General features: G+C 38.0%; 1 protein-coding gene across 3 annotated transcripts in view; it reads left to right on the plus strand.

Annotated features, from left to right (window-relative positions):
• The window catches only part of ADCY2 (adenylate cyclase 2), a 224,471-nt gene that overhangs the window by 42,940 nt on the left and 154,109 nt on the right, over positions 1-27,422 (plus strand). For 2 of the 3 annotated variants that reach the window (XM_071804444.1, XM_065832081.2), the window contains exon 3: positions 22,522-22,683. The exons of the other annotated variant lie outside the window; for it this stretch is intronic. In XM_071804444.1, coding sequence (XP_071660545.1) covers positions 22,522-22,683 — 162 coding nt within the window. The remainder of the gene's footprint in view (positions 1-22,521; positions 22,684-27,422) is intronic. 3 annotated transcript variants of the gene reach the window in all.

Raw genomic sequence — 27,422 nt, forward strand, 5'->3', positions numbered from 1 at the left:
TGCTGTATTTGAATCATTTCATAAGCTCTTTAGTCTTGTTCTTGAGGAGTCGGAGTTTCATTTTGACACCTGGTTGAGTCTGCCAGCAGGTTAGCAGTGTTACCTAGTTCAGATTGTTGAAAGTTCTTTTGAAGCTAGTCTCATTGTGACATTGCCTAACAGTTTCTTAAATGGTCTTTGTTGTTGCTGTTCTTGAGCAAGAAGAAAGCTTCAGAGAAAGAGAGAAAGACAGAGGAAGCAAGCCAGCCTTTATATGGTTTAGGTCTGAGAGACTATATCTGATTTAATCCGTGGTCCGCCTTGTGGACCTTATAGCCACAGCTGAATCCTGGCTGAATGGCATGTTTTGACAAGACCTGGATGCATATTGTTCTTTCCACATTACCGTTTCCTTTGGAATGAATCCCAGACACATGGGGAAAGAGAGAGCTGCAGTGCACTCTACCAGGAGCAATGGTTTTATCTTCCCAGGTAGGGTGTGAAGGTTCTGGGTGCACACCCAGCATGGCAGCTGTCACATAGGTGTTTGTTGCCAGTGCCCAACAGCTGCTGAGCTCTCTGTCTTTGGAGTTTACATTATGAACTGAGAACTCACTTGCAGAGAATCACAGAATCACAGAATGTTAGGGATTGGAAGGGACCTCAAAAGATCATCTAGTCCAATCCCCCTGCCGGAGCAGGAACACTTAGATGAGGCTACACAAGAAGGCATCCAGGCAGGTTTTGAAAGTCTCCAGAGCAGGAGACTCCACAACCCACCCTGTGCAGCCTGTTCCAGTGCTCTGTCACCCTCACTGAGAAGAAGTTTCTTCTCAAGTTTAAGTGGAACCTTTTGTGTTCCAGTTTGTACCTATTATCCCTTGTCCTATCATTGTTTGTCACCAAGAAGAGCCTGGCTCCATCCTTGTGACACTCACCCTTTACATATTGATAAACATTAATGAGGTCACCCCTCAGTCTCCTCCAAACTAAAGAGCCCCAGCTTCCTCAGCCTTTCCTCATAAGGGAGATGCTCCACTCCCTTAATCACCTCTGTTGGAAGGAAATACTGATTTCCTTCTTTAGAGGAAAGCACTGGGAGGAGAGAAAAACCCTCATGTTTTGGAACTTTCACAATGTTAGGAGGAAAGATGAAAGCTGACCTGAAAAAAATATGTGTGTGTGTTGCGGTTTGTTTGTTTGTTTTTAAAAGCTAAATAAATAAAGGAAATAAAAGGCAAATATAGGAAGAGGAGAGAATGTAAGTATTTTTAATTTTTGTGTCTTAGGATTCTCAGTAAAGCAGCTACAGACTCTAGCATGAGGCAATCCTGTCTTTCACTGAAGACAAAAAGAATTCTTGCCTTGATAATGGCAGACAGAGGAGCTAGGACAAACCAGTATAATCTGCGTGTGGGTAAAGCAGAAATCAGGGGGAAAGGAGTCCCTTTTGTTTTGTCTGAAGCAAAGCCAGTCCGATGATTTTGTTTGGTTTGTTTTGTTTTCTGAGTGGGTTTCTTTGCTTAGGAAGAAGTACAGCAATAGAGAGATAAAGATTATCTTTGGTTTGGCAGCAGAAAAAATTGTATGAACAGTGCTGAGCCTGAAGATGCAAGGACAGTTCAGTAACATGCTTGGGAAAGGACAGTTTGAGAAGTAATCAGAATGTGCAAAAAGAGACTGGTCTGTTCATAAGATAAAACACCCACCAAAAAACTACAACGACTAGGATCATTTTCACCGCTAAATCAAGTTTTATCCTCTTCCAGAGGTCTTTTTTCAAAGGACAGGCTTACCAAGCATAATAATATAACAGTACACAAGGAGAATTGTTAGTTGCATAGATAAAATGCCCTGTTTAATTCCCTACCCTGCAAATGAGCAACCATGCTATGCCACTGCATTGTTCATCCTTTTCCCACCTTTCATAAAACACTATAAAGCATAAAGCATGGCAGCAAAAAAAAAAAAAAGAATGTGTGCAGCACGTTTAACTGGACTCCACAGTAGTTAGTTATCTTCACAAGTAAATCAACACACGATTTTTCTTGATTGCCATAAACTGTAGGTAAAATATTGTCTCAGGAATGGAAGTAAGAGGATGTTTGAGTTGGAATGAATTAGTTCTTGACAGAGATGAATGGAGAGCTTGCCGGCAGAATGAGTAACTCTGGATGCTGCATCTTAGTTTCCTGTTCTTCAAAGACGTATATGGAAGACAGCAATCTGAAAATGAAGCATTCTTTTTTTAAAATGAAAATTACAGTAACATTTCATTAATGTGTTCATCATGAGTTAAAATTACTGTTACAGAAGAACATTTGTGCTAGAATAGTAAATGGAAGCATATTTTAGTACAGGGCTACTGCAATACCTTAATAACTATGTTAAGAAAGCATTTCACCGGTCTAGCACAACTTGATTCTTCTTGCATATCAGTAGTAGCAGGCAGCTGTGCTAGCATCAATAATGCAAGCATTCACGGAGTCACTGTAAATAAGGAAAAGAATCATATTATCCGGAGGTTCCCTTTCACCTCGGTGAGCACTGTGTCATCTTTCAACAATACAATGCTGCCTTCACAAGAGGATTTCCCTGAAAAGGCCATTTTTAGGAGGTTGCCTACTAGATTTCCGTGTTAGTATGAGGTCATGCTATGAAAGGGGACTGAGGGCTCAAAGATGCGAGTTTTGTACCGCTGTTGCCAAAATGTGAATATGCTGCTGAATTGGCAGCATTTGCAAAGCTCCTGCTCCGATGTACTCTGAGGAATGAAGATGGTGACATTCAAGAAGGTGGAGTGGTGACCCTCAAGACCCTTTTGCTCCCCTCCTCCTGGCTCCTTCTCACTCTTCAAGGCTCTTTTTCTCTCCAGGCATCTAGTCTTACAGTTTGTATGGAGGGGGTCTTTTTTTCTGCACAACTCCAACCACAGGTTTTAATAGTGCTTCTGTATTGAGGCTTGTTACCTTTTTTGAGCAGGGAAGTGTGTCAGAGAGAAGACAAAATAGATTAGAAATGCTGTAGCAGTGTCTTCCTGTCACGGTTGTCATTTTTATCAAGGAACAACTGGCAAATGGGATCCTAGAGAAAGTCAGGAAAGAGAGAAAGATGTTTGGATTTTGTTAGGAGGTAAAACCAATAAGTCAAGGCTAAATTCTTGACCAGTAGGATACTATAACACCTGTCTTAAATAAGCCTTTCTTCAAAATAAATTACCATGAAGCGGTTCAAATGAGAACAGGAAAGAAACCACATTATGTGCTGCTGGTAACTAATCTTACCATAATGTGACATTTCTCTGGAAGTACTTTTAATTGTGCCAAATAACCTGGCATTCTGAGAACAGTGTCTTTGTTTATCCTTGCTACACAAATCTAAAAATAAAAAAAAAAGAAAAAAAAAATGTGAAAAGCATTGAGAAAGATATAAGGGAGAGAATGCTGAAGAGCTGTATTATTGTTCCTAGGGAATTTTAGCTACCTTTCCAACATTACTGCTGTACATTAATTCTTCAGAGATGAAAGTAAATTTCTCTTCAAGATTTCAAGGCTCGGAGTATAAAGTGAAAATTCACTGATTAAAGTGCAAACCTTATGTGGTTGGAAAGTCCTTGTAAAAAAGTTAGATTTCATAGAGGAAAATTATAAGAAGAATCCTTTTAATGAGAGCAGAATCTATGTTTGAGGCTTTTGTTTGACACATATTTCAAGAGAATATTATTATTGAGCGGAGATGTGGGTCCAGATTTAAAGTTGGCAGTTTAAAGCCCCATTAAAAAATAGTGACCATTGATTTACACATTTAATAAAAGGAAAATAACTAACACATCAATTGGTAGCTAAGGAAACGGCCTTAAATCTGAGGCCATTTTCTGGCAGTACATTAATTATTATTTTTCCATAACCTCCCAAGAGGACGGCATTAATGACACATCAAGAGGTGTGAAGTGTTTTATTTCTAAGGTCAGTGGACCTACTTATTTGTCTAAGAGGAGTGCTTAAAGCAGCAGATTTTAGTTTCTCCAAGGGAAGCCTTTAAAGGAACGATGCCATTAAAAAACCCCAATATTTTATTTTCTTAGTTTGTTATTAATGTAATCAAAGTGATCAGTTTTGTAAACAATGGAATTTTTATTGGGACTTACATTTCCTTATTTATTAAGATCAAAAGGAAAATTTGAAAGTCAGCTTGACTGTTACTTGTTTTAATGGCTCATTTCAGAGTTTCTGGACAAACAAGGTCACATTGATAGAGTATTTCACCATTAAAAGTCAAACAGATTTATTTTAAATTTGTTTCTGCAGCATTAGTGGGCACTTGTCATAATTACTGGGCTAAATGAACGAGACCTGTGGCTTTACCATTGTAAAATATATACTCAGCTATGATTTGCTTGGCTTAGCAAAGCTTAGCTTAGCTTTACGTAAGTCTTTTCTTAACATTGATGTGCTAGTTGTTTATATTTCTACTCTGTAAAAACTGTGGTATGAGGTTTCTGGTATGGAACTACTCATCTGGGAGTGAGACAAGGTCACAGGATCCAGCAGGAGGAGCTTTTTGTTACAAATGAAAAACAACATCAGGAGCCTGGGGAGCTCAGTTTGGGTGCAGAATTCTGCCTGCCCAGAACTTGTTCATTTTTAAGCTTTTCTGCAGTACAAATCACTGAGGAGTGGGGAAGTGGAACGTTCCAAAATACTGTTTTTTAATAATTTTTTAGTTAATTAAGTAGCACTATGAATATGTGATGATACTTATTACCTTTTTTTAGCCTCATAAGTAAATCATTATCACTTTTGGTTTTGATGTCTGGCTTTAGTGGAAAGCTTTGTGTCCTATTTAGATTTCTTTTGCGCTCCACTAGTGCATGCAGAGGTATCTGTGTTGTAGCACATTTGAAAAAACCAGACTTTTTGTGTGTGATAAACAGTTCTGCCTAGTGCTGACAGCTTTGTAACTCAGATGGGTTTGTGTGGGAAAAAGCTCAAGAACTTTTACCTGGCTTACTTAGAAATAAGTTCAAACATTAGCAGAGCTGTAGACTCTTGTAGATATGTATCTGCACATTGAATTATTTAGAATTGATAACAGTTATATTTATATTGGATATTAGGAAAATAATCTTCACAGAAGGAGTTGTCAGGCATTGGAACAGGCTGCCCAGGGAAGTGGTGGAGTCACCATCCCTGGAGGTGTTTAAAAGGTGTTTAGACAGGGTTCTTAGGGACAGAGTTAGGTCAGGTTAGGTTAGTGCTAGAGTTAGGTTAGGTTATGGCTGGACTCGATGATCCAGTGGGTCTCTTCCAACTGATGTGATTCTATATGACATCAGAAGACTCTTTTTTTAAATTTTTTTTTTTAAAAAAAGAAGCAGCAAGCTACCAATAACCAAAACTAAGGAGATACACCAGGTAACAGAGTGGTTTGGAGATGTGTATGGGGCATATGTGGCAGGGGTTGGTAGTGGGGGCTGCAGAATGCTCTGTGCTGGTCACAGCGGAGTCCAGACAAGACCCTTCGGAAGAGACGGTGGCCATGGGTGGCTCATGCCAGGGCAGTGCTGGCTTAGTTGTTCCTGTTCTTTTTTATCTCCAATAGCCAAAGCAATGATCAGAACCTGGCATTAGCTGGCACTGAATTAAGTAAAAATCTCACAAGTCCAGACCATTTACCCAGCAACAAAAAAAGTTAAAAAGAACAGCTTATAAACCTTGATAGCTCTGGTCCAGCATTAGCATGCCATTAAGAGCACATACATTTCTCCTTGTATTTACTGTGTCATAGTCTGGTAACATTACAGTTATTTCCCAGTTATCAGCTTCCTTCTTCCCTTTTCTGCAATTATTTCACCTTTTTGGCTAGGGACTCTGGGTTTCTCCTTTGTTTTAAAGGCAGAGTTAGCTGTTTCTTGTATCCCACTTTGTGCTGCTGCTAGTCAATCAAAATCCCCAATTTCCTGCCCCCAAACCAAACAGTGACTGGAAGAGGCAAAGATTTGACATTATCATGAAGGACTGGCATCACACAGGAAGAAGTTATATGATGCCTGGCTGCTATGGAGGCTTGGGATCTTGTAATTATTTTTCTGACATTTTATGACATTGCCAGGCATTTGGGAATAGAGAGTAGTGCATTTGGGAAAAGAAAGCAGTGTTTCTACACTGAGCATCATATTCCTTCACGCTCTTACACTGAAAATGCAGAACCATTTCCTTTATACATAGAGTAAGGTATCCAGGCTAAAAATAGTTATTTAGTACCCTTTGAAAAGAGAGATTTTTTCATTACTGCTCAGAACCCATATCTAGCCCTAGCAGGATCAAATGTCTTGAGCCTTTGAATTGTGACAGTAGATGCTGATAACCCGTCTTAGGTAGCTGCGTAAGAGCTAGAAAATCTATCCATTTTTCTCGGTTTAAAACTTCTACTTGTGATAGCACATGCAGAGTTTATTGAGTATCTTTCAGATTTTTTTTTGCAAAGCAGGTGGAGTATTGCAAGACAGATGACATCACTTGACATTGTTAGTTACCTGAGTAACGCAGAGGTTGCCTGGATGAAGGTGGAGCACAGGACTCATTTGCAGCTGTTTGGGCTGCCTGGTCCTGATGCTTGGTCTGACTGAGATCTCTTGGCAGATCATCAGGGCTTCTTTTGGTTAGGTAGAATTTGAATGTTTCATTCAAGAAGTGTTTCCAAACTGAAATGGAAAGAAGTGTGAGAAGACAGAAAATAAAGCATACTGAAAATTATTGGTTCTGCAGAAACCGATGTACAATTTCATTCATTTCAGTGCCTAACTCTAAGTCTGTGGGCCTAAGATAAAAGCATGGGAGAAAGATAAGTGGAGGTGAGAAAAAAATGCCACACTGTAGTGAAAAAGAAAAGCATTGTTGATAAAATTTTGCTCTAGCTAATGCATGCTGTGATTTCTCATTCAGTTCAGACATAATATAATTCTCTCCCATCTGATAACATTTTAACTTAAATGTTTTGACCTCTGCTCCTCTACTTATTTGCATTCTTAAGTTCTGGGGAGTTTTTTAGCTATTGCCCAGCTACTGAAATGAGTAAAACATCCATACTAAAATATGCAAAGTCAATAAAATATAAAAATGAACAAGTTCAGAATTTTAGTCTGACTGCCTAAATCCCAATCTGTTCCTAACTTATCAAACTTGATTCTGGTCTCATACTGTTTTATATCAAAAATAACTCCCCTGCTACCAACTTAGTATAACCAGTTAAGCGAGAACATAATTAAGCATGTACTTTTTCCCTCCCTAACAAGATTTTCTTTGCTGTTGTTAGTGTAAAAATAAATGATGGAATTACTATTGCATGAACAGTGGCAATTATGGTATCTAAAAGGTCTGACTATCATTTTAAGATAGTCAAGCTTGTAAAACAGCTTGACAATAAAGCTTCAAAGGGCTGGCGAGGTTTGGTTTTTCATGTGTGAGGATGGAAGGGGACTTTGAACTCTTACATTCTCAGCATCTCCTAGTCCTATTCAATCTCACCTGCATTAAATTGTATTTTTTTTCCCCTATTACGTAGTATAGAAACATCTGTCAGAGTGTGGCAGCAACAGAAGAACAGTGCTTTTTTTTTTTCCGTTTCTGTGGGATGTGTGCTGTGATAGGAGTCAAGTTACTTTATTCTGTTTTTTTAATATTTAATAAAGACACACCGACTCTGGAGGGCATAGTTTTTGTAGGTTTGCAGAAAAAAAATCTCTTTAGTTGATATGACTTAAAAAGAGGAAGGAAACTACTAAGAAGGAAGTGTATCATTTCTGTAATTTTACATGACAACTGGGGAAAGCTGATGTATTCCAGTAACGTTGATAGGAGTGAAAAGAATTGGCAAATTTAATTCTTTAGGCCATGAGTCTCCAGGATGCCATCTAAGGGAAAATCCTTGCACACATGTGCAGTAATATCACTGGACATGGTATTGTTAGACTTTGGCCCAAGGGACCAGAGGGGCTTTCCTACTCTTAAGTATTTGTGTGTTTGGGTTTAGTAGAGAACGTATTTTCTCATGTGAAGATGTAGATTTAGAAAAGAAGCATTTGCATGGCTTTTATATACACTAAAAATGTCTCAGGAATAAAAATGATAATTTCTGTGGTAAACAGAAAATTAAAATTGGAATAACGATAATTTCACCTAGAAACAGATGAGAGGATACATAAATGATCTTTTTATTCAACTTCAGCACCATGATGACAAATATTACCTGCCTTGCAAATGTGGTTAGCTGCCTCTTGTGAGAGCTGTTTTTTAGAGAAGCAATGATTGTTAAAGGTGTCACTGGAAATCCCACTTTTTATAGTGGTCTGTTTTAAAGTTTTTCATCCTGTCATCTTTAATTCATATTTCCATTTCTAGCTAAAACCTTCACTAAACTATTCCTTTAGGGAAAAGCTGCTTACAGAGGTGGACTTGATGCAGAATAATGCTGAGATTTGTCCATTAGTACCTCAAAGTATAGAAAATTGCGTCTGAGAGCTATGAAGTTCTGTTTCAAAATTCTCCTATCATATTGGTGAAATAATTACAGTGTCTGTAAGATGTGTAAAATTAGATGTTGTAATGGGAGTTCAGAAGTACTCTTATGAATGTTTAGGACTATGGGAACACTGAAGTCTTGTGAGACCTGATTTTCTTTCTGCTTTCCCTTCTTGGTAAGAACTGACACATCTCTTTCAGATGCTGTTAGGATATACTGGCATACACTGGCTTATTTCAAGCACCAAGGATAATGATAATTATATTTATCTAACCTGTCTCTGCCTCCTCAGTGCTTGCCAATTGCTAAATCATGTTCCTGATGTAGTTGTGTTGCACCTTAAAATAATAGCATCTGTATAATTTGGAGACAGATAACTGTCAACAGATTTGAACATGCAGTATATTAAAATCAGTTCTGTGTCACCCACTTGGCATTTTGATGCAGCTATATTGCTTTAATTGACATCCTTAGCATGAATGGAAAAAACAAAACCAAACCAGATGTGAATTATGATTCCTGGTGCAAGGGAATAGATTTAATAAACTGAATTATCTTCAGAGACACTCCAAGCTTGCTGGAAGACTCTTGGAGGTAAAAGTATTGCTCATGTGTTTCTAAAGTCATTGGTCTGTGCTTATCATTAGAAAACATCTCTTCCATACAAACTCCTGCTGACCCAGTTTCCAAGAATTTTATCTAGCTTGACACTTATTTTTACATTCTCTGGACTTGTACTGAGCACTCTGAGAGTGTGATTCAGTATCTCATTTTTAAGGATTACCATTTTGGCAGGGATAGTATTTGCCAGTTACATACCAGTCACCCGTAACACTATCTAGATTAGAATAATTGAAAAATAAGTAATTTATTTACAAAACATGTTTTTGAGATGCAATACAACAAGTGAAGAAAGATCACACTTAGGTTCAGTTATCCTTAGATCAACTCCAAAGCTTCTTTCATTCTGCCTGGTTGGTTGCAGCATCCATCCTATCATCTGTCTGGGCATCATGTTCTCATGCACAGGAAACCTGTTTTTACACAAACTCTACATTTTTATTAATGGAACAGAAATTTGATCTGGATGTGTATGTTTCCTTTACACCCAATCTGGCCTATGGTTCTGTTCAGATTCACATCATCATCCTTTTCTCCTTTCTTGCTGGGATAAAGCCACTCCTACCTGGTGGCAGAAATGGGTTTTAAGTCTCCTCTCACTGGACTGCTGAAAGACCCACTGCTGTGTTAAATTATTAACCTATAAATTGCCAGCCTAATGTGATGTGAAACACTCCCCTTCTCCCATCAGGGCAGTGTTCATGCTCTGTGTACAGCCTTTTCAGTCTTTGAACCTTATATTGTATGTTACAGCTGTAGCTTGTCTATCTTGCTTCAACCAGTCATTTAGTTGGAATTGATACCTATGGCTTACTGGTTTAGATTAAACACAGTGGTAACCTGGCACTTTGCTATGACTGACCTTTAACCTACCACTGCAATAGTGGGAGACAGTTGTCATGCTAATGGACAGAAACAAAAATATATCCCATTGCTCCCAAGCTGTTCCCTCCCCTCTGCCCCCCCTTCTTTTTTTTCTATCTGAGAAGACACAGAGAAAACATTTCTCCTTGACCTGAATGAAGCTTTCTTCTTGCTGAATGTTGTAAGATTCCTCTATACTGCTGATTGGGCAGCTGAATCATAGAATTACAAAATCGTAGCATGTCCTGAGTTGGAAGGGGCCCACAAGGATCATCGAGTCCAACTCCTGTCCCTGCATAGGACAACCCCACAGTTCACACCATGTGTGAATCCATTCAGGGAGAAGAAATATGGCAGCTCAGTTTGTGTAAGAATATAAATTGGCACAGATTTGTTGTTGTTGGTAGTGTCTTAGTCACGTGGATTGGCTGCCTGGGAAAGAAATGCAAGATGCAGGACTTAAGTTTACTTTACACTTTAGTTTATTTCTCTGGTATGTTTAATTGCTTGGACCTTTGAATTAACTGCAGTAATAGGTTTTTTTCATTTCAGCTGTCATGGAGGTAGTGTGAAGTTCAACTGCTTCTGAAGTACATGCCATATTATTTTCATTTCTTTTGTTAGCACTAAATCATGTCAGCAGTGACTTCAGATTTGATACAGAGCACACATTTGTAGTTGGCCAGTCTCCTCTGAAATACATTGAGAATCTAATCTCATGACTGTATTCTTGTACGAACCATGCATGGTTTCCACTGATTTCTATAGTATGATCCACAAACATTTATTAGGAGGTAGTCATATCTGTTAATGTGAATATCTATTCCATCTATTCCATCTATTTCTGTGCATGTAAACAACCTGGTAGGAAAAAAAAAAAAAAAGAGAAGACCACTATTATATTTTTGTAATAACTGTGAGGTACATGTTTGCATTTATCTCTTTTGTTGGAATGTCTCTTTCGTCATTGTTCTCAAAGCAGTATCTGGAAATTCTTGCCTATATTTCTGGCTATTTTTTCATGGGCAAAATTGTGTGTTTCTGTTGAGTGAGGCAGAATGTGAACATTTATTTTTTTAACACTTTGTGACTCTTCTAATTTTGGCAGTTATTTTCATCCAGTCATATCTACTAAGATCAGGAGCTTGACTGGATTTGGGGGTCTGTCTTCTGTAGCAATTTGGAATTGGGTATGTCAGAAAAAGAGATGAAAAATTTTCCTTTCATTTTGGGGAATTGCCTTGTTCTATTCACTTGCAAAATTGAACATTATTATTGTTAACACAAATGTTATTTCCTACCATAAGAAAGAAAAAAATAAAGAACAATTCAGGTTTTTATGTTATATTTCTCTATTGAAAGCTTTTCTTTAATGAACTCATCACTGTATGAAAGCACAGACAGTTTTGGTAGACAAGAATCAAGTAATTCACGACTTGTGCCCATTATATGAAGTAATCTGAATTTTATTTGTCTTTGAAACCAGCCAGGAGATTGGACTGGATGACCTTCAGAGGTCCTTTCCAACCTGAATTACTGTATGATTCTATTACGTGTATAAACATGACAAACATTTCATTGTTTAATGCACATGAATTTTTCTGTGATGTGTGTGGTATATGCTGCCTAGAGACATTTCATGGTATAAAGATACTATTTTGATTCCTGGAAAGTTGTAACACGTTTTCGGGTATGTTGAGTAAGCTGTTATTTCCTTTGGGGGCCCAAACTTCCATACAAACTGTTCCACTGAAAACTTCTGAGGAGAAAAAGCTTTGTGGTGTGAAAGGTGTGAGAGAGGAGGCGTGAAACAAAATAGCACAATCTTTTCAGCAAGCAATGGCTGGAACCTTCTGCAAAACAACATGTAAATTAGTTGTTGACTAATTTTAATATTTTCAATCCAGTGATACATGAAACCCCAGCCTTGTTGAAAAAGGCTGGAATAACTTTTTCTCTATATTCATCCTGCTGGGATTAATTTAGTCTACCACATTTCACTAATCCTACAGCTACATAATGAAGCTCTTTGTAATTAGAAGATAGCTACAATTAAGAGTTGCATATGAAATCAGATCACTAGTGCATGAGTATCTGGGCCTACATTATTCATTAAATCAATAAACTCTTTATAAAAATAATTACAATATTTAGAAAGTGAAGGACTCTCTATTTAAAATCAGGTTTATTAAGATTATTAAAATCACCCAGCCTAAAGATAAGCTCCACTGCTGCTCTCTATTGCAGAACTGCTTTGAGTTTTATATCATATTGTTTTTAACACAGACGTTACATTAAAGTAATATCAATTTATAATTTCTTACATACTAAAATGATAAAGATTATATTTTTCATTTCCATAACAAAGTGTATGTGTGTTTGTGTGTTTGAAAAGCATCTGAGAATTTCTCAGTAACAAAGACATAATCTATATGATCATTTTTGATTGATTTTGCCATCGCTATATTCACAATTCCAAAAGAGAACAAACCCCAGCTGCATTGTGATAAGAGGGCTTGGATTTAAGTGGAAAAGCAGCTCATTGTGAAAAACCTGGGCTGAGAAAAGTGTTTGACCTTGAACAGTACACTGACAGGCAATGAGAGAAGTTTGGGATGACTGTGCTAATGGTGAATCTGCTTGGCTGTCAGGCTAAATTCATGCCTTAATACAATTTCTGTGTAACTTCTCTCCAGTTTAATCGTCTTTCAGTCTTTACCTAAAAAAGGCCAAACCTCTGACAGACCTTGTCAAGTGAAGACCTATGTATGTTATCAAAACAAATATCTATGAATTATCATGAAATTATTTTACCCACATATTTTTATTGAATTGCGATTAAAATGAAATCCCTGTAAGAGAATGAACAGCTTTGATCTGTATCCATGGATCTAGTAGGGATTAGTATTCCTATTAAAAAGGCTGGAAAATGGAGCAGTGGGAAATAAATGTATGAATACCCTCTCTCTCTGTTTTGCTTGGAGAAGTGTTATGAGTAAAATAAATGCAAGTTTTACATGTCAAAACTGGAAAAGAGATGATGATGGTGATTATTATTATAACACGTGTCCCTTACTACATTAATGTCCAACCTTTGCATCTCACACCTATGGCTTTTGCCTTGCCAAAGGGTTTGTCTGGAGTGAAAAAGGAAGCGAAACCTGGGCTGTCTCGCTCACAACAGCAACACCTTCTTCGTAAAGAGGCACCATCCAGGTTGTGAGCCCTGTTGCTCCCCAGCATTCGTGTAAAGGTTGTAGTCTTAGTGGCTACCAAAACCTGACCCCTTTCTGAAGTTGGAAATCACTTCATGGTTTTCAAAAGTTGAAAGACAATGTTCCATAAAGGCTGTTGAGACAAGTTCACATGCACAAAAAAAAAAAAATATTGGCAGGGTTTGTAGCCAAAGGCATGCATTAGTGAAGAATAAAAAAGTAGGAAAGAAGGGAAAAAGGAAAGGAGAAACTCTACTCTGTGGCCAGCTGGGAGGAAAAGCATCAGGGGGACCTCGGATGAGCATGCTTGTCCTGTGTAGTGCACTGGCTGGTTTTCCCTGTAATATGATAACTTCACCCTGTATTTAAGTCTTTGAGAATGTATTAGCAGATGATTTGAAAACCATTGGGAAAGACAGGTGTTGCACAGGGGTAACACAGATTTTTGAGTAAGTGCTACAAAACCTATCTTAGCCTTATGACAATTAAATGCTATGAATTCTTCCTCGCCTTTTTTTTTTTCCCCCCCTTGAAGTTTAGATTATCTTGTTTTGTCAACTTTTCTGACATCATGCACTTCTAGGCATGTTGTTTCTGTGATTAATAAAATGTTTCAAGAAGGTGTTATGTCCTATTTTGGCAGCAGTCCTAAAGAAGAAATCTATTTCCTCCCTTTCTATTAACATTATGCTATTTCCACCCTGTACAGTCATGGTATTTCATGGCAGTCCTTGAGAGGCTCCTTTCCTTGGCAATTTCCTGTGTTTCTTCTCTGATTTTCCTAAGAATATATGCTTAGGAAAAAACATAATTTGCAAAAAAACATACATTCAGGTTGTCAGGTTTCTGTAAGTGGAATCATAATCATGCTGCTCAGTTGTTTACCATGTCTTTTGTTTGCAGTGATTCTGTCTTGAGCTGTTAAAATGACACTACTGAGCTCTGCACTGTTGATCTGTGCAAAGGAAATCCGAGTTTCCTTTTTTCAAGCTCCTTACGATTTTTATTTTTTCTACCAGATGTACCCCAGCCGTGACCCTTTTACCACCTTTCTGGTTATTTTTCCCTTATTCTGACACCGCCACAGCAAATGTCAGCTCACCGGGGTGTTGTCCTTGGTTGACCCTTGCGTGTCTCAAGGAAAGGAGGTCTCCTGCTCTTTAGAGGGAGTGACTACTCAGTGTTGTTATCTGCATAATGCTGCTTGATAGTAGATAAGGTCAGGAAGACACATGCCCTCCTTCTCTGGTTAGCTGCTGGGCTACTGGATACTGTACCCTGAGTACTTTTTACTCTCGGAAACATCTTGTGCTCCGCAGCACACAGAGGTGCAGTTACTCTGCTGAGCTGCACTATGTTTTTGCGTCTCATCATGAACCCTCCTTTTCCCTTCTTCACTTTCAAGCACTGCTCCCTTTGGGTTCTCTCATAACCATGAACACAGAAAATTTTCAGGGCTTTTTGAAGTGTTGTTAAGGCTTCTCTAGTGGTTGCAGAGTTCCCATGGGTCAGTGTGTCAAAGGCATAGAGCTGTCAGGGCTTAGACTTCTTCAGGGATTCGGGTGGGACTTTGCTGGACCTGGTCATGCAGTCATGCCCTGGGCTACATTAGGAAAAACCCTTGCCAGCAGGTCAAAGAGAGGAGCGAGTCCAGTGAAGAGCCACTAAGATGACTGAAGGACTGAACACCTTTCATTTGAAGAAAGGTTGAGACAGCCTGGAGAAGAGAAGGCTTAGGGGGAATGTTATCAACATGGGGCTTTGTTATTTAGATTTTATTTTTTTTTTTAAGATGGGGAGAAAAGAGTTGCATGAGCTATTCAAGAAATATGCACAACATGGTTTCATGTGATGTCATTTTGATGCATGATTCTCTATTCTTTTCCTAATAATTGTTGCCCTTTCATTTGCCTATTCAACCACTGCTATCAGGCGTTTTTTCAAAGAGCTGCTCACAGTGACTCCTGTATTATTTTCTGAAGTTGTAGTAACTAAGGTGAAGCCTGATCTTAATATTTAAGGGCAAAACACAAACGGGAAGCATAACAAGGGTGAACAATGTATTCTCTATCTCTGACGCTTTTCACTTCTTTTACCACGGAAGAAAACAAAGGCATAGCTTATTGTCATCTGATCCAATTAGAGACTCAGGTCACTGCAACCACATGCCGTTGTTGGGATACATAGTGCTTCATGAAGTTGCCTGTCTGCGTGTAGGGACCATCAGCATTGTAATAGAACAATTCTGCCTTCTGGGCTAATTAGACCGTGCTGTGGTTGAAACAAGGGTGATGAGATACAGCAGAAAGATGAGAATTAAGTGAGGACGAGAAATGTAACAAACAGGTGCTACAGAGTGAATTAAATTCTTTCTTTTCTAAGCCTGCTCAGGAATAATCTCGAAGTTGGTAGAGATGATGGCAGCTCAGTCTTCTCTTTCTGTAGCAGCAAGGACCAAAAAATGTTATGAATCATTGGATCACTGCTGATGGTCCTTGGGTCACTCCTTCCAGATCCCATATCCTTCTTAGTGATCCTATTCAGTGTAAGAAAAGCTTCTGTGACACAGAAAGCAATCATACAGTAGACAGCACACAATCAGGTTATATCTTGATTATTTAAAATGTGATTTTTCCTTCCTTTTCTGGAGTCTTTCATCTTATTGTCATGTTAATCTGAGACTTTAGCGGCACATTTGCAGGTCCCTTGATGCACTTATTTTAAAATATCCATTTTCCTGCAGTCAGCTTGCTTTTATTGTATCCTATTTTGCTAATGATTGTGGTTAATTTTTTGGCAGAGGTTGCAATGACTGATGTTTCCTGACAACATTTAAACCCAGACCTCTGTACAAAAGAAAAAAGATTATTCATTTGAGAGTTCTCCATGATCAAGAAAAAGGCATAATTTACAGGGTTGTTTACTACTTCTATGATAATAATTGGAAAAGTTTATGCTTGGCAAAACTGTGTGAAGTAATAATTTATTGTGGACATAAGTTTGTGGAGTAAATCACAAGCAAAATCCTCCTTTTTGATTTTATTATTGGGGTCAATGATATACCTGACACTTGAGAAACACTGGTTTTATATGAATTAAAAGTTAGCGTCTTACAGATTTTACACTGTTGTTGCTGAAAGTTGAGCTTTCCTTTCATAATTCCCTTCCAACTAGTGGATGGTTCTACAAGGCTTTGTGTTCATGGTCTCGTTGGACTTTCAGTTCTTGTTCTGAATTACCTTGCTTTATTTTAAAGTCAGGGAGGGTACAGTGTCAAAACTGCCCCTTTCCCCTTCCCATCCCCCTTCCCTTTTCAAAGTACATTTGACTCTTGCCCCAAGAACACAAGACACTTTGTGTAGGATCAGACCAGGGTCCATCCAGCATAGTGTTCTGTCTCCAAGAATGGCAGCAGAAGCTGCCATCAACAGTCAGCAAACACACTTGATCACTTTTTGTGGGCTGTTCCCTTCGTACCTTGCCAGCCTCCACAGCTGTGTTAGCAATGTCAGAGAGTACATCCCTGCCCTGTCTATTTATTATTGGTTTATGGACGAGGTGTCCATGAATTTGTTAAATCTGTTTTTGAACCCGCTAGTACATCATGACCTCCTGTGGCAGCAAGTTCATGAAAGTCACTATCTGCTAGGTAAAGACGTACTTTCTTTTCATCTGTTTTAAATCAATCTACTAATTTCATTGGATGCCCTTTTGTTCTAGTGTTGCAGGGTTTGCTGAACAACATTTTCCAACTTCACCTAATTCTACGCTCTAATAATTTAAGCGTTTTTATAGATGACTCAGAACAGAAGTTGGTTTTAGCACTCAATGAATTTTTTGGTTTGTGTGGGTAGCATATTTTGTTCTTCAAACATGGCCTGGCTTTTAGAAGTCTGAGTTTGAAGATTTGAGGTCTGGAATTCAGAAGCAGAATGGCAAAGACCTTTATGTATTTGCAGCCTTTACTCTGCCTACACAAAGTTTTAACATTCAGTTTATAGCTTGCATAAATACCCTTAACATATACATTTTATTAAATCACGAATACAGTATTTTCAACTGTTTTGTAAGAATAATAGGCCCTGCCAGTTCTGTTATGAAACCCAGTTATTGATTTAGAAAAAAATAGGGTATCTTCTTTTGTGCTATTAAGTGTATAGACAAGAACTGAAATCAGTAGCTGTAAAACAAGTGTCTTTCCAAGGGAAAATTCTTGAATTACCTGCTCAATTTTTACTCCGTTTACACAGGAAGGAGGAAACGGATCTTGAAAAACTTCTGAGAGTGATCCAGGAGTGGGTTGGCCCACTTAATGTGAATATTTGTAGTCTAACAGTTTAATTATGGGAACAGAGTCTTTTCTGGTTACACAGTGAAAAGCTAGCACTATTTTCCCAAGAGTTTTGCTGTCATTACACTTGTGTGTAAGAAGCTGTCCCAAAGAACTACAGATATTTTATTAGCTGTTGCCTCATTAGCTGTGTGTGTCTAAGGCAGTGTTTTTCCTGAACTCGTACTGAAATAGCACATTTAGATTTGCATGCCTGATTCAGTGCCAAGATGTCATACTCCTCAAGGGAAGATTCTGGTCAGAGTAACATTAAGTTGAGTGTTTTTTGCATATGCCAAACCAGTTATGATTAACCATTTAACACCATCTTAAAAACCTGTCTAGCTGGGAAATTTTGAGTCATTGTTGGAACATAATTTGTTTAAAATGAATGATTAGTATCTTTTTGTACAGTTGTTCTCAGTGTCAAAAGCACCTTCCCCTGTGGTACCCTATATGCTAAGGAAGACAATTTTAAATCTGTAAAACATTTTGAACTTTCTGCTCCAGATGCCCTCCAAAGTTAAGACAAAACCACTCAGAGTAGAAACTGCGGACACCCCAGGGAGACAAAGTTTCTGATAATGCGTTGGGTCCATGGGCTGCAAAAATGGGTTGGGTCCGCTGCAGTTTGTGCCATCATAGTCCAAACCAGAGACCTTTCCAACAGTGATGTGTGTGAACCACCAAGTATTATCAGCTTCATACCACTTCTCCTAGATCACAATCACCAGTATAGGTCAGAGGCTAAAGTGGCCAACATACATCTGGAGATGCTTGGACGAAAATGGCATCATTAAAAATATTCAGAATGGACTTGATTTAAAGAAGGAACTCTATCTTGTACAGTCAAAATCTTTGCGTTTTTCAAGATTCATAAAGATGCTTACCTATTGCTTTATGTTGTTTTCTGTGACAAGAATGAGTGTTCATGAGTGGTCGTGATCATCAGTGGTATCCCGCTGTCATTATACCATTTGGTATGCACGTCTCTAATTACATCACTACAGCAATCTGTATGAGAACTTCAGCTGCCCTGCTGAAAGCAGCTGCACAAAATCTGCAGAGAAGCAGCCTGTTATGTACCCATCTCGACAAGCACACTGTGGCAGCTCTTCATTCTTTAAATCACTGTGGAAAAGAACTGCTTACATAAGTAGATGAAAATGCAGCACTACTGAAGTGTAGAAGAGATACCTAGAGCAGCAAACACATTCAGAGTTTGCTAAGCTCTGACAGTAAAGAATGATGGGCAAGAGCCCTGGATACCCATCTATCAAAGCAGGAAAGCCACATACTTCTCTGTACAATGTTATACCAGTGTTAACTAGAAGTGAGTGCTACATGCTATTATGCATACCATCAATGCCCAAACGCTTCCCATCTCCAAGGTATGGGTAATACAACCTCATGGAAAAAGAATCAAATTCCTAAAGCAGTCTAAGTTCAAGTCAAGACAAAAAGTGTGTTTCAACCAGGCAGTTGTAGTGATGACTCACATCAAAGATGTTTCAAAATAGTGACAGGCTTTGTGGTTATGGCACGCTTTGCTGGAACAAACTCCTTTTAATAGTATCAAAAATAGTGCACTGTAAATGAATACCATATTTACTGATGGGTACACATGCCAAGTGCAGACCTACAGTGACACACATTAGCAACTATTGCAAAGGGATAATGGGATCCTTCAGAGCTCGACATCACTGCTTTTTAATGTTTGTATCAGCAGTATTTTGCTAATTCTTACTAGAAGACCACGAAGAAGGTCGAGGGCTGCTGTCCATTCTGCAGGCTGTGACCCAGTCCAGAAAGCCTGTCTCCTCTTTCTACCTGAAGAACTACTCTACTCAGAAGCCTTTGAGTATTGAATTCTACAGCACCAAACTTAAATACGGACACATTTTGAAATACATTGAAAGGTCCTAAGCCTTAAATACTATGTATGGCTGCTATCAAGATGAAGGATAGAAGCATCTTTTTTCAGCGTACTTGGGGAATATTCTTGCGCCACGGTGAAATAAAAAAAGGAACTTCTGTAATAAACAGAGTTCTCAACAATTTCCATTATTGGAAATAGAGAAAAGGGGCATGGCCAAGAATCAAGAACTATTGACAGGAGCCATTTCCACTTGCTTTTTGAATGAGAATTTCTGTTTTAGCAATCCAGAGAGGTCTGATACGTCTCCTGCTTCACAACAGCATCCTCAGACCCAGTTTCAAGAGTGTGCACCAGCTACCTTCTAATGCCCATGAAGCATCTGGTGTTTGTCTGTATGCAAATATAAGAATTGACAGATCAATTTGTCAGTGAGTGTTCTTTAACCCAGTTCCAGTCCAATTCAGCCTATTTGATGCTGAGTAACTGAGAATTTGAGGTGTGAATATGTAGTGTCCAGAGGGGCTGGAACCTCTAAAAACTCTATTTGTAGTTGTTGAAGCTTGAAATTCTCAATTTATTTTGACCAAGGAAAATAGTGGAGAAACTTAATGAGAAGATACTTGTTTACAGTAGTATAACTGATTTGGAGCCGATAGAGCTGCATACCACTAGAAGAACTGCAAAATACAATACCACAATCTTTTTTATGAGCTTAGTAGTCTGTGTTATGTTGAAGTTGAAAAGCAACAGCACCATATCATACCTTATATCCACTAATGAGTTTCAGTAAGTACCTAGCATATAGCTCACAAGTGGGATCAATCTTTAGACTTTAGGCTATAAAGTCAAACCATATTCAAGCACAGGAAATAATGAAGTTCTGGTTTTTTGAGGCAATACAGTTAGAGAAGGATATTTTTTTATTTTCTAATCATAAAATTCTCACAAATATGTAAATCACATCTTCCTCCTAGTCAATTAAAAAGCTAAACTTAGAAACAACAAAACTTTAGTTTCATGCAAAGTTGCTGGGATTGAAGGCATTTGAAACCCTTCTTCCAGTACTAGGGTCCAGGATTCTTCTTCAAATCTTTTTTTTTTAATTGGAACATGTCTTAGGCAGCTGGTTTTACATGTGGGTAAGGTATTTTGCCTCTGGCATCTGTTCATCTTACACTCATACTAGAGGATTTTTCACATCCCTTCTTGCTGCTGAACTTATTATTCAGGTTTTCCCCCTACCCTGATGCCTGCTATCATGACAGAAGATGAGAATGCTTTAATATGATTTGTTCTAGCAAAATTACACTGACTGTGACTTACATTCTTCTCAACTTTCAGAATTCTTAATTGTGAATTGTTTTATTATTTTATCTGTTGTTGCTGTAGGAATTGAAGCTAAGCTGACTAGTTCTTAATTCCTTAGCCTTTTCCCAGCCTTTCAAAGACATGTTCTGCCAGAACTTTCTACATCTTCCCCAAGTTTTGAGACTATCAGCTAGTTCTCTCAGTATCGCCGGTGATTTTTCCCAGGCCTGGACCAATTGAAAACATCACACTTACATAACCGTTCTCTTAATCTACACCAAGTTTGTACACCCTTTGCTGTTGGTTTTACTAGCATCTGATCACAGTTAAAACTTTCAAGGAGGACTGAAGCTAAAGAGATATCAAACACTTCTGTTTCTCTCTGCTATCAGCTGGTAGATTGGAAGAGCAGAGAAGCAAAGTTTTGCCTTTGCTTGTTACCTGTTTTCTTACTATCCTTCATGTCCTTGCACTTCCATTGTGTTTCACGACATTGAACTTTTTGACTTCGGAGCATATGGGATGGTTGGGCAGTATCAAAAAGAGAATGAGTGACCAGCAAGTAGTTGGATTAATCTTAACAAAGGAATTGGAGAAAGATGATTAGAGAACAGAAGTGGACTTCTTTTTCCATCCAATTCTTTCTCCATGGTGGAGAAGGATGCCTCTCACTATCTTGTAGGAACACATACATTAGGGTTCAGTTTTGACTGTGGAATCATATTTGCAGATGTGAGGAAAACAAACTGTCAGTAAGAGAAGCGAACAGCAAATTATTATTGCCGGTGCCTGCTTGGGAGATGGGAGATTTCTGAGTTAAATACTGTACGTACATGACTGTTAGATGGTGAATAGGCTTGCAAGTTAACTAAAACTCATGGAAGGGCTTAGGCTGGGATATAATTATCGGGAGGTTGGCACATTTTCAGACTTACGTACTTACGCGTGCCAAATCTGTGTCCCAAATGTTGCTATGCTTTCACAAATATGTGGCAGAGTTTGATACACAGGCATACCATCAAATATATAATCTTTTTTATGTATAGTGAAGGAATCCCTTTTGGTGTTACAGGTTGGCTTGTGCATTTGGAGAGTTTGTTCCGTAAAATTAGTGTGGATACTCGTAGCCTTTTGTAAGAAGCAATCAGTAAATTCTGCTTGTAGGCTGTGCTTGTCTGAAGATAGTTTTCATGTCCAAATAAATGTATTAGCTTAAAATGTAGTGTTTAAGGCAATTTGACATCCGTCATGTAGATACACATGAAGTGTAATCTTATTAAACCAAAATGCTTAGCTAAACTTGGGATTTTTTAATAATGCCATGTTATATTACATCATGAATTTTTAGTACGTCAAGATGAATGAAATTTCTCTGAATCTAAATTCTTTAGGCTCTGTGGAGGGGTTTGAAAAAATGTTTTGTAATGCAGTTCACAGTCAGAAGCCACCAGTCCCAGGAGAACTACACTCTAACTATAAACAGAGTGTTAATAAAATTAAAATTTGAAAAGATAAGTTTGTAGTTAAATTTGAAAAGTATAAATTGGAGTATTGTGTAGTCCTTGAACCACCACATAGTGTCTTGAAACTGCACTTCTTAAATCAAATATAATGTACAATTTCCAACACTTCCTTAAATTAATACTTGCTAAATAAATTTTCTGCAGTGGTTAGCAGTAACTTTCCTTTAAAAAACTGATGTGTAACTTTATGCTGAAGACAGTTCAAAATTAAATGCTACTTCCTGAATGTTATTCCAAAATGAATTTGACATGCTTCTTTTTTTGTCTTGCTGTCTTGCACAGGTATCATTTTTCTTGTTCATTATTTTTGTGGTGTATACCATGCTGCCCTTCAACATGAGGGACGCTATAGTTGCCAGCGTCTTGACCTCTGCATCTCATACGATTGTGCTGAGCGTCTGTCTATCAGGTACAGCTGTTGTAAAGGAACACTTGGTTTGGCAGGTAGGTTCTTTGTGGAATTAATGATTAATTGCACACTGAATAGCCTGATAAATGAGCCAGGAGTGCCCCAGTTGGTGCTTGGGAGTATAAACTTATTTCTCTCTTCATTGCTGTATTGCTACAGACTTAATTCCCAGGTATTTGCTTTCTAATAATGAGGGTGTCAGTAATGTTATGTCTTGCTGAATCGCACACTTAATTGGTAGAATCTACAGCCACGGAGCACTTACCATTTTAAAAACTAACTTTGCAGAAATATTACGTGATGCAGCCATATTCTGGTAGATGAGTTGTCATTTTGGCATGTAAAACACATTGCTGCTCACCTCATTAAAGCCTAACTTTGAAGACGTAACAATATTTTCCAGATATCAGTGTCATCTCTGAGTCAGAAAATTCAGTGTTCCTCTGAACACCCCAAGGCCTGCTGCCAAGGCTGCTGTAGAGATTGTCCTCCTTTTGTAATTCTCAGCCATTTACAGGAGTTTACAGCCTCCTCCTTTTTGGGCCCCTGATTGAAGGGGACTGGCTGGCTCCAGACTCCATGACATTTAGCAAACCCAATTATGTCTGTGTTTGCAGCTGGCTTGTAACTCAACTCTGATACTTTACTACATGACATACTTACAATTTTTAAAAATCCAAGTATTAGGAGGTTTTTTTCTTAGTGTTTTGCAGATCTTTTAAATGGTGAAATGTTACATTTCTTCTTGTAGTACTGTAAGGATCCCAGCTGTCATTAATAGATTTTTTTTTAATATAGTTATGTCATTTTAGGGAAACAGAATTATTTGAACTTTTGCCTCAAAATGACGCTGAAGCTTAAAAGTACGTTTCTATAAACATGCCAGTAGAACAAGATAGATAGACATAATGCTACTTATTATGAATAGCATGAAGAATGAAGCAAATAGTTTCTACTTACCTTTTAAGTTACTTGAGCCTTATTTTGAAAAACATTGTGCCTCAAAGAATAACTTCAAAATTGCAGTGATTGTACAAAGTTGTGCCTTGCAAGTTGTTTTTCAGGAAAATACATTTTATTTCAAGATATGGCTGCAGATCTGTGTTACATGGAATATTGAAACTGAAGTCCCATAAACAAAATATGATTTAAAATTAAGGTCTCTGTAGAAATTTTAAATGGTGAAATAAATGGGTTTGCTTTTCTCTTGCTGATTTGGGTTAGCTGTGTGTTTTATGAGGAGGTTGCCAAGTCGTGCGGTATGCTAAGACTTGCCTAGGACTGTGGTCATCTGCAGTCAATACAGTATTTTAATAATTCAGTAATAAAATTATTGATAATTGTAGTGGAATAAGTCGGGGAGAATGTTATTCTTGGGTTTATGTCATCCTATGGCTTTTATTCTGGGCATACATATGCTGCTAAAACAGTATTAATGTTTGGCACTCCTTTCCTAAAAGCATTTTGGGTTAAAGTTGCTCTTGGCAAAATGTATTTGTTTTTCCTGTCTGTCTTTCTAGACCATTAAATTTTGGTATATCTAAACCAGTACTTTCAGAAGATGTTATATTTTAGACACATCGTGTCTCCAGAATCAATAGGAATAAATAATGGGCTGTGATGTACAATTAGTGTCTTTCATCTCTTGCTATAATTTCCTGTTTCATTCAGAGAAAGTGGAAGTCTTTGAGCAATTTGTAAATTTGTTAAGGTATTTAATTTGCAGGATGTTATTAATTTTCTATTATTTCTTTGCAAAATGTATTAAATGTTCTGAATAGTTCGGCAGTTGCTGAAAGTACTGAGTGCACTGCATTCTTACAAATGTGTGGAAGGGACTTAATGCCACTATTGCAGTGCATTCTGCCCTCTGTACACTTTTAGATTGCTATTGTTTATACTTCGGAATGTAAGCAAACATATGTTTGTTTTGGGTTCTTTCCTTTTGAAAATCGAGACCACAAATAAAGGATTAGATTAGAGATACCGATTGCACTAAAAAGAGAAATAACATTTGTCAGTGATGTACCTCAAGTTGGTATAGGATATGTGTAATTAACAACAACAAAAAAAAACGAACTATGGTATAATTGTTTAAAAGGACCATGCAGTTGAATGGTGGTGGTTGTTGTTTTTTGTTGCAGTTGTGGTGGTGGTGGGGTTTGTTTATTTTTTAAATATTGAGGCCTAGACTGAAACAGCTTTGCAGAATTTGGTCACTAAAGCCCAGAGATGAGGAACTACCAGTACACTGAGATTCAGAAGCTTAGAAAAACACATTCACGACTAAGTAAAGTGTGGCTTGCAGAACTACCCTTAGTTTTAACAAAAATATGTTATTAACATTTTGATATCAGGTCTACTAATGTGTCTGAACAGAACAGAAACAAATACATTACAATGTTAGCAATGAACAGTGTATTTTTCTTCTGGCATGGATTTTTTTATCTAGAGGACAGATAGAGAGCCAGTATTATGCTATTAAGAAACAGAAGGACAGGGGTCTAACAAATCTACCTATAAATAAATATCAGGTATTATAGCATATTTCCTGTATATATAGCAAGTATGCTTCCTTAGAGAGTACCTGCATCTCCTTTATAACTACTTCCTATTTATTGGAAGTCTTTGATTAAATCTTCTCTGACCTTTCTGTTCTCTTGGCTGAACAAACCACATTCCTTTGGTCTTTCTTCTTATGTCAAGTTCTTCTGCCTTATAATGCTTTTGGTAGCCCTCTGCTAGATCCTCTCCAGTTTTGCAGCATCTTCCAGTGACTCTGGTTGGCATCCCATAGCAATCTGGAAGTTAATCATACCTTCAAGTCTGTCAGTAGAGAAAAACTGATATTCCAAAGCATGTGCTTGAGATTTGGCAAAGCCTATCTTACTGGTTTTGTCATCCCTTTTCTTGTCCTCTGTAAAGTTTTACACTCAAAATTGGCTTAAATAAAGTTGAAAGGCTTAGCCTGCTTTTGATTATCCAGTGTTGGTTGCAGTCAGAGACACTGAGATAAAAGCCTCCTGTAGGGATAAAGAATCCTTCAACAGTCTGCTGGTTACATAAACTGGTTTCTATTTGACCTACGCGTGTCTTTAAAGGGGAGGGAATCCACCTTGGTTTAAAAATTGGCAGTGATGGAGATGATCTTCCACACACCTTCATATTTTTGCCATGGTTGTTGACTGTTAGTGTTAAAATTTTGTTCCTGTTTCTTAGTAGGAATTTGTCAAGCCTTGGCATCCAGCTTCTGGATCTCATTTTTTTGGCCAGTAGAGTGACAGACTCGATAGTATCCAATTTCTGTTTCTCCCATGAGAGTACTTTTAGACTATCATGAATTTGCCTCATAACCTTTTTGTCAGTAAAATAAATGTGATGCCTGCTTTTGCACAAGCTAAGCCTTGCATCACTTTCACAGTTCTTCTTTGAGGCCTTACTTGTGCTTCATCAACACCTTTCTTGCAACGTGGGCATAAGCCTTAGAGGAACATGCCAGGAGCAGCTACAGCGGTGCCAAATGCTAATAGGGGGCTAAGTCTACAAAGGGGTTAGTGTGCTGCAGGGTTCAGCATGGAGACATAGACTTCACAGTAAAATACCCAGTTAGTCTCCCGTTGCAGTTCTGTGGGGAGTTTAATGCGCAGCTATGGGATCTGTGACAGGGAGGAGGAAAAAGAGTCCTGTGTTCCAGCCTCACTTTATAAAAAAGTAACTTTCTGTAGAAAATTTTAATCCTAACTCTTAGAAGGCACATGGTCTGCCCCCTAGATGAGCATCCTACTGCTGAACAGAGGATGTTCTCCTGTCTGCTTCTGGTACCCTGGTGGTTAGGGCTGCTGCAAGAGAACATGACTCTAATTATGACACTAAGGTATTTGGCTTGGAAGACTTTAGCAACTTAACATCTCTTTCAGTTGTTGCTGAAATGGAAACTATTTCACTGCTATTCCTTGCTATAAACACATCACGTCATTCTCCCCAAACCAGAACAGATACTGACAAAATACTTGTGGTTTTCGTGCTCTGTTATTAACTGCTCAACCATTCTGATCTCTTAGTGGGATGATACTATCATCAGAGGTAATTTTGTTCTAAATTTGTTAAAAAAGAGCTAACCAAAATCATTAAATGGCCTATAAGCTTCCATTTTTCTTTTTCCCTATGTTATATATGGGGGATGTAATTTTTTTTTGGTTTAGTCTTTAAATAAAATTGTTGTTTTACTCTCTCAACAAGCAGATTCAATGCTCTTGTAATATTTTTTCATTAGATGTGGTTAGATGTTTTCTAAACCTTGACTGAATCACTAAAAACTATCTTTTTTCTTTTTTTTTTTTCTTAAAACTACTATTCCTTACCTGTTTTGATTTTTTGGCAGCTCCTTGCAGCACTGTAAAAGGGATCCCTTTTAGAGGCACAAAACTGTAACTGGGCAGCCTGCATGTTTACATATATATTGTTTGCTTGTTTGTTTGTACCCTGTTCAAGAATGCATGTAGCGAAAATAAACAAATTCTAACAACTTTTATGTAACTAGTGTTTGGTCTCTGCTTATGTGAGAAGTTCCTTTGGTAGCCTAGTAGCCAGGATAAATCCTAAGATAATATTCAGTCCTGCTGGACAAAAACAAATGCTAAATGAAAATTTTGTTAATTTTCAAGAATGTTTGAATTGAGAAATTCTGGGGCTACATCCACAAGACTTTGTGCATTTCCCGTCAGCTAGCCTGAAATCTCCTATTACAGTACAAATTTTATCCTATGTGTTATGG

This window comes from Patagioenas fasciata, chromosome 2 (genome assembly GCF_037038585.1).
Source record: "Patagioenas fasciata isolate bPatFas1 chromosome 2, bPatFas1.hap1, whole genome shotgun sequence".
Taxonomy (NCBI): Eukaryota; Metazoa; Chordata; class Aves; order Columbiformes; family Columbidae; genus Patagioenas; species Patagioenas fasciata.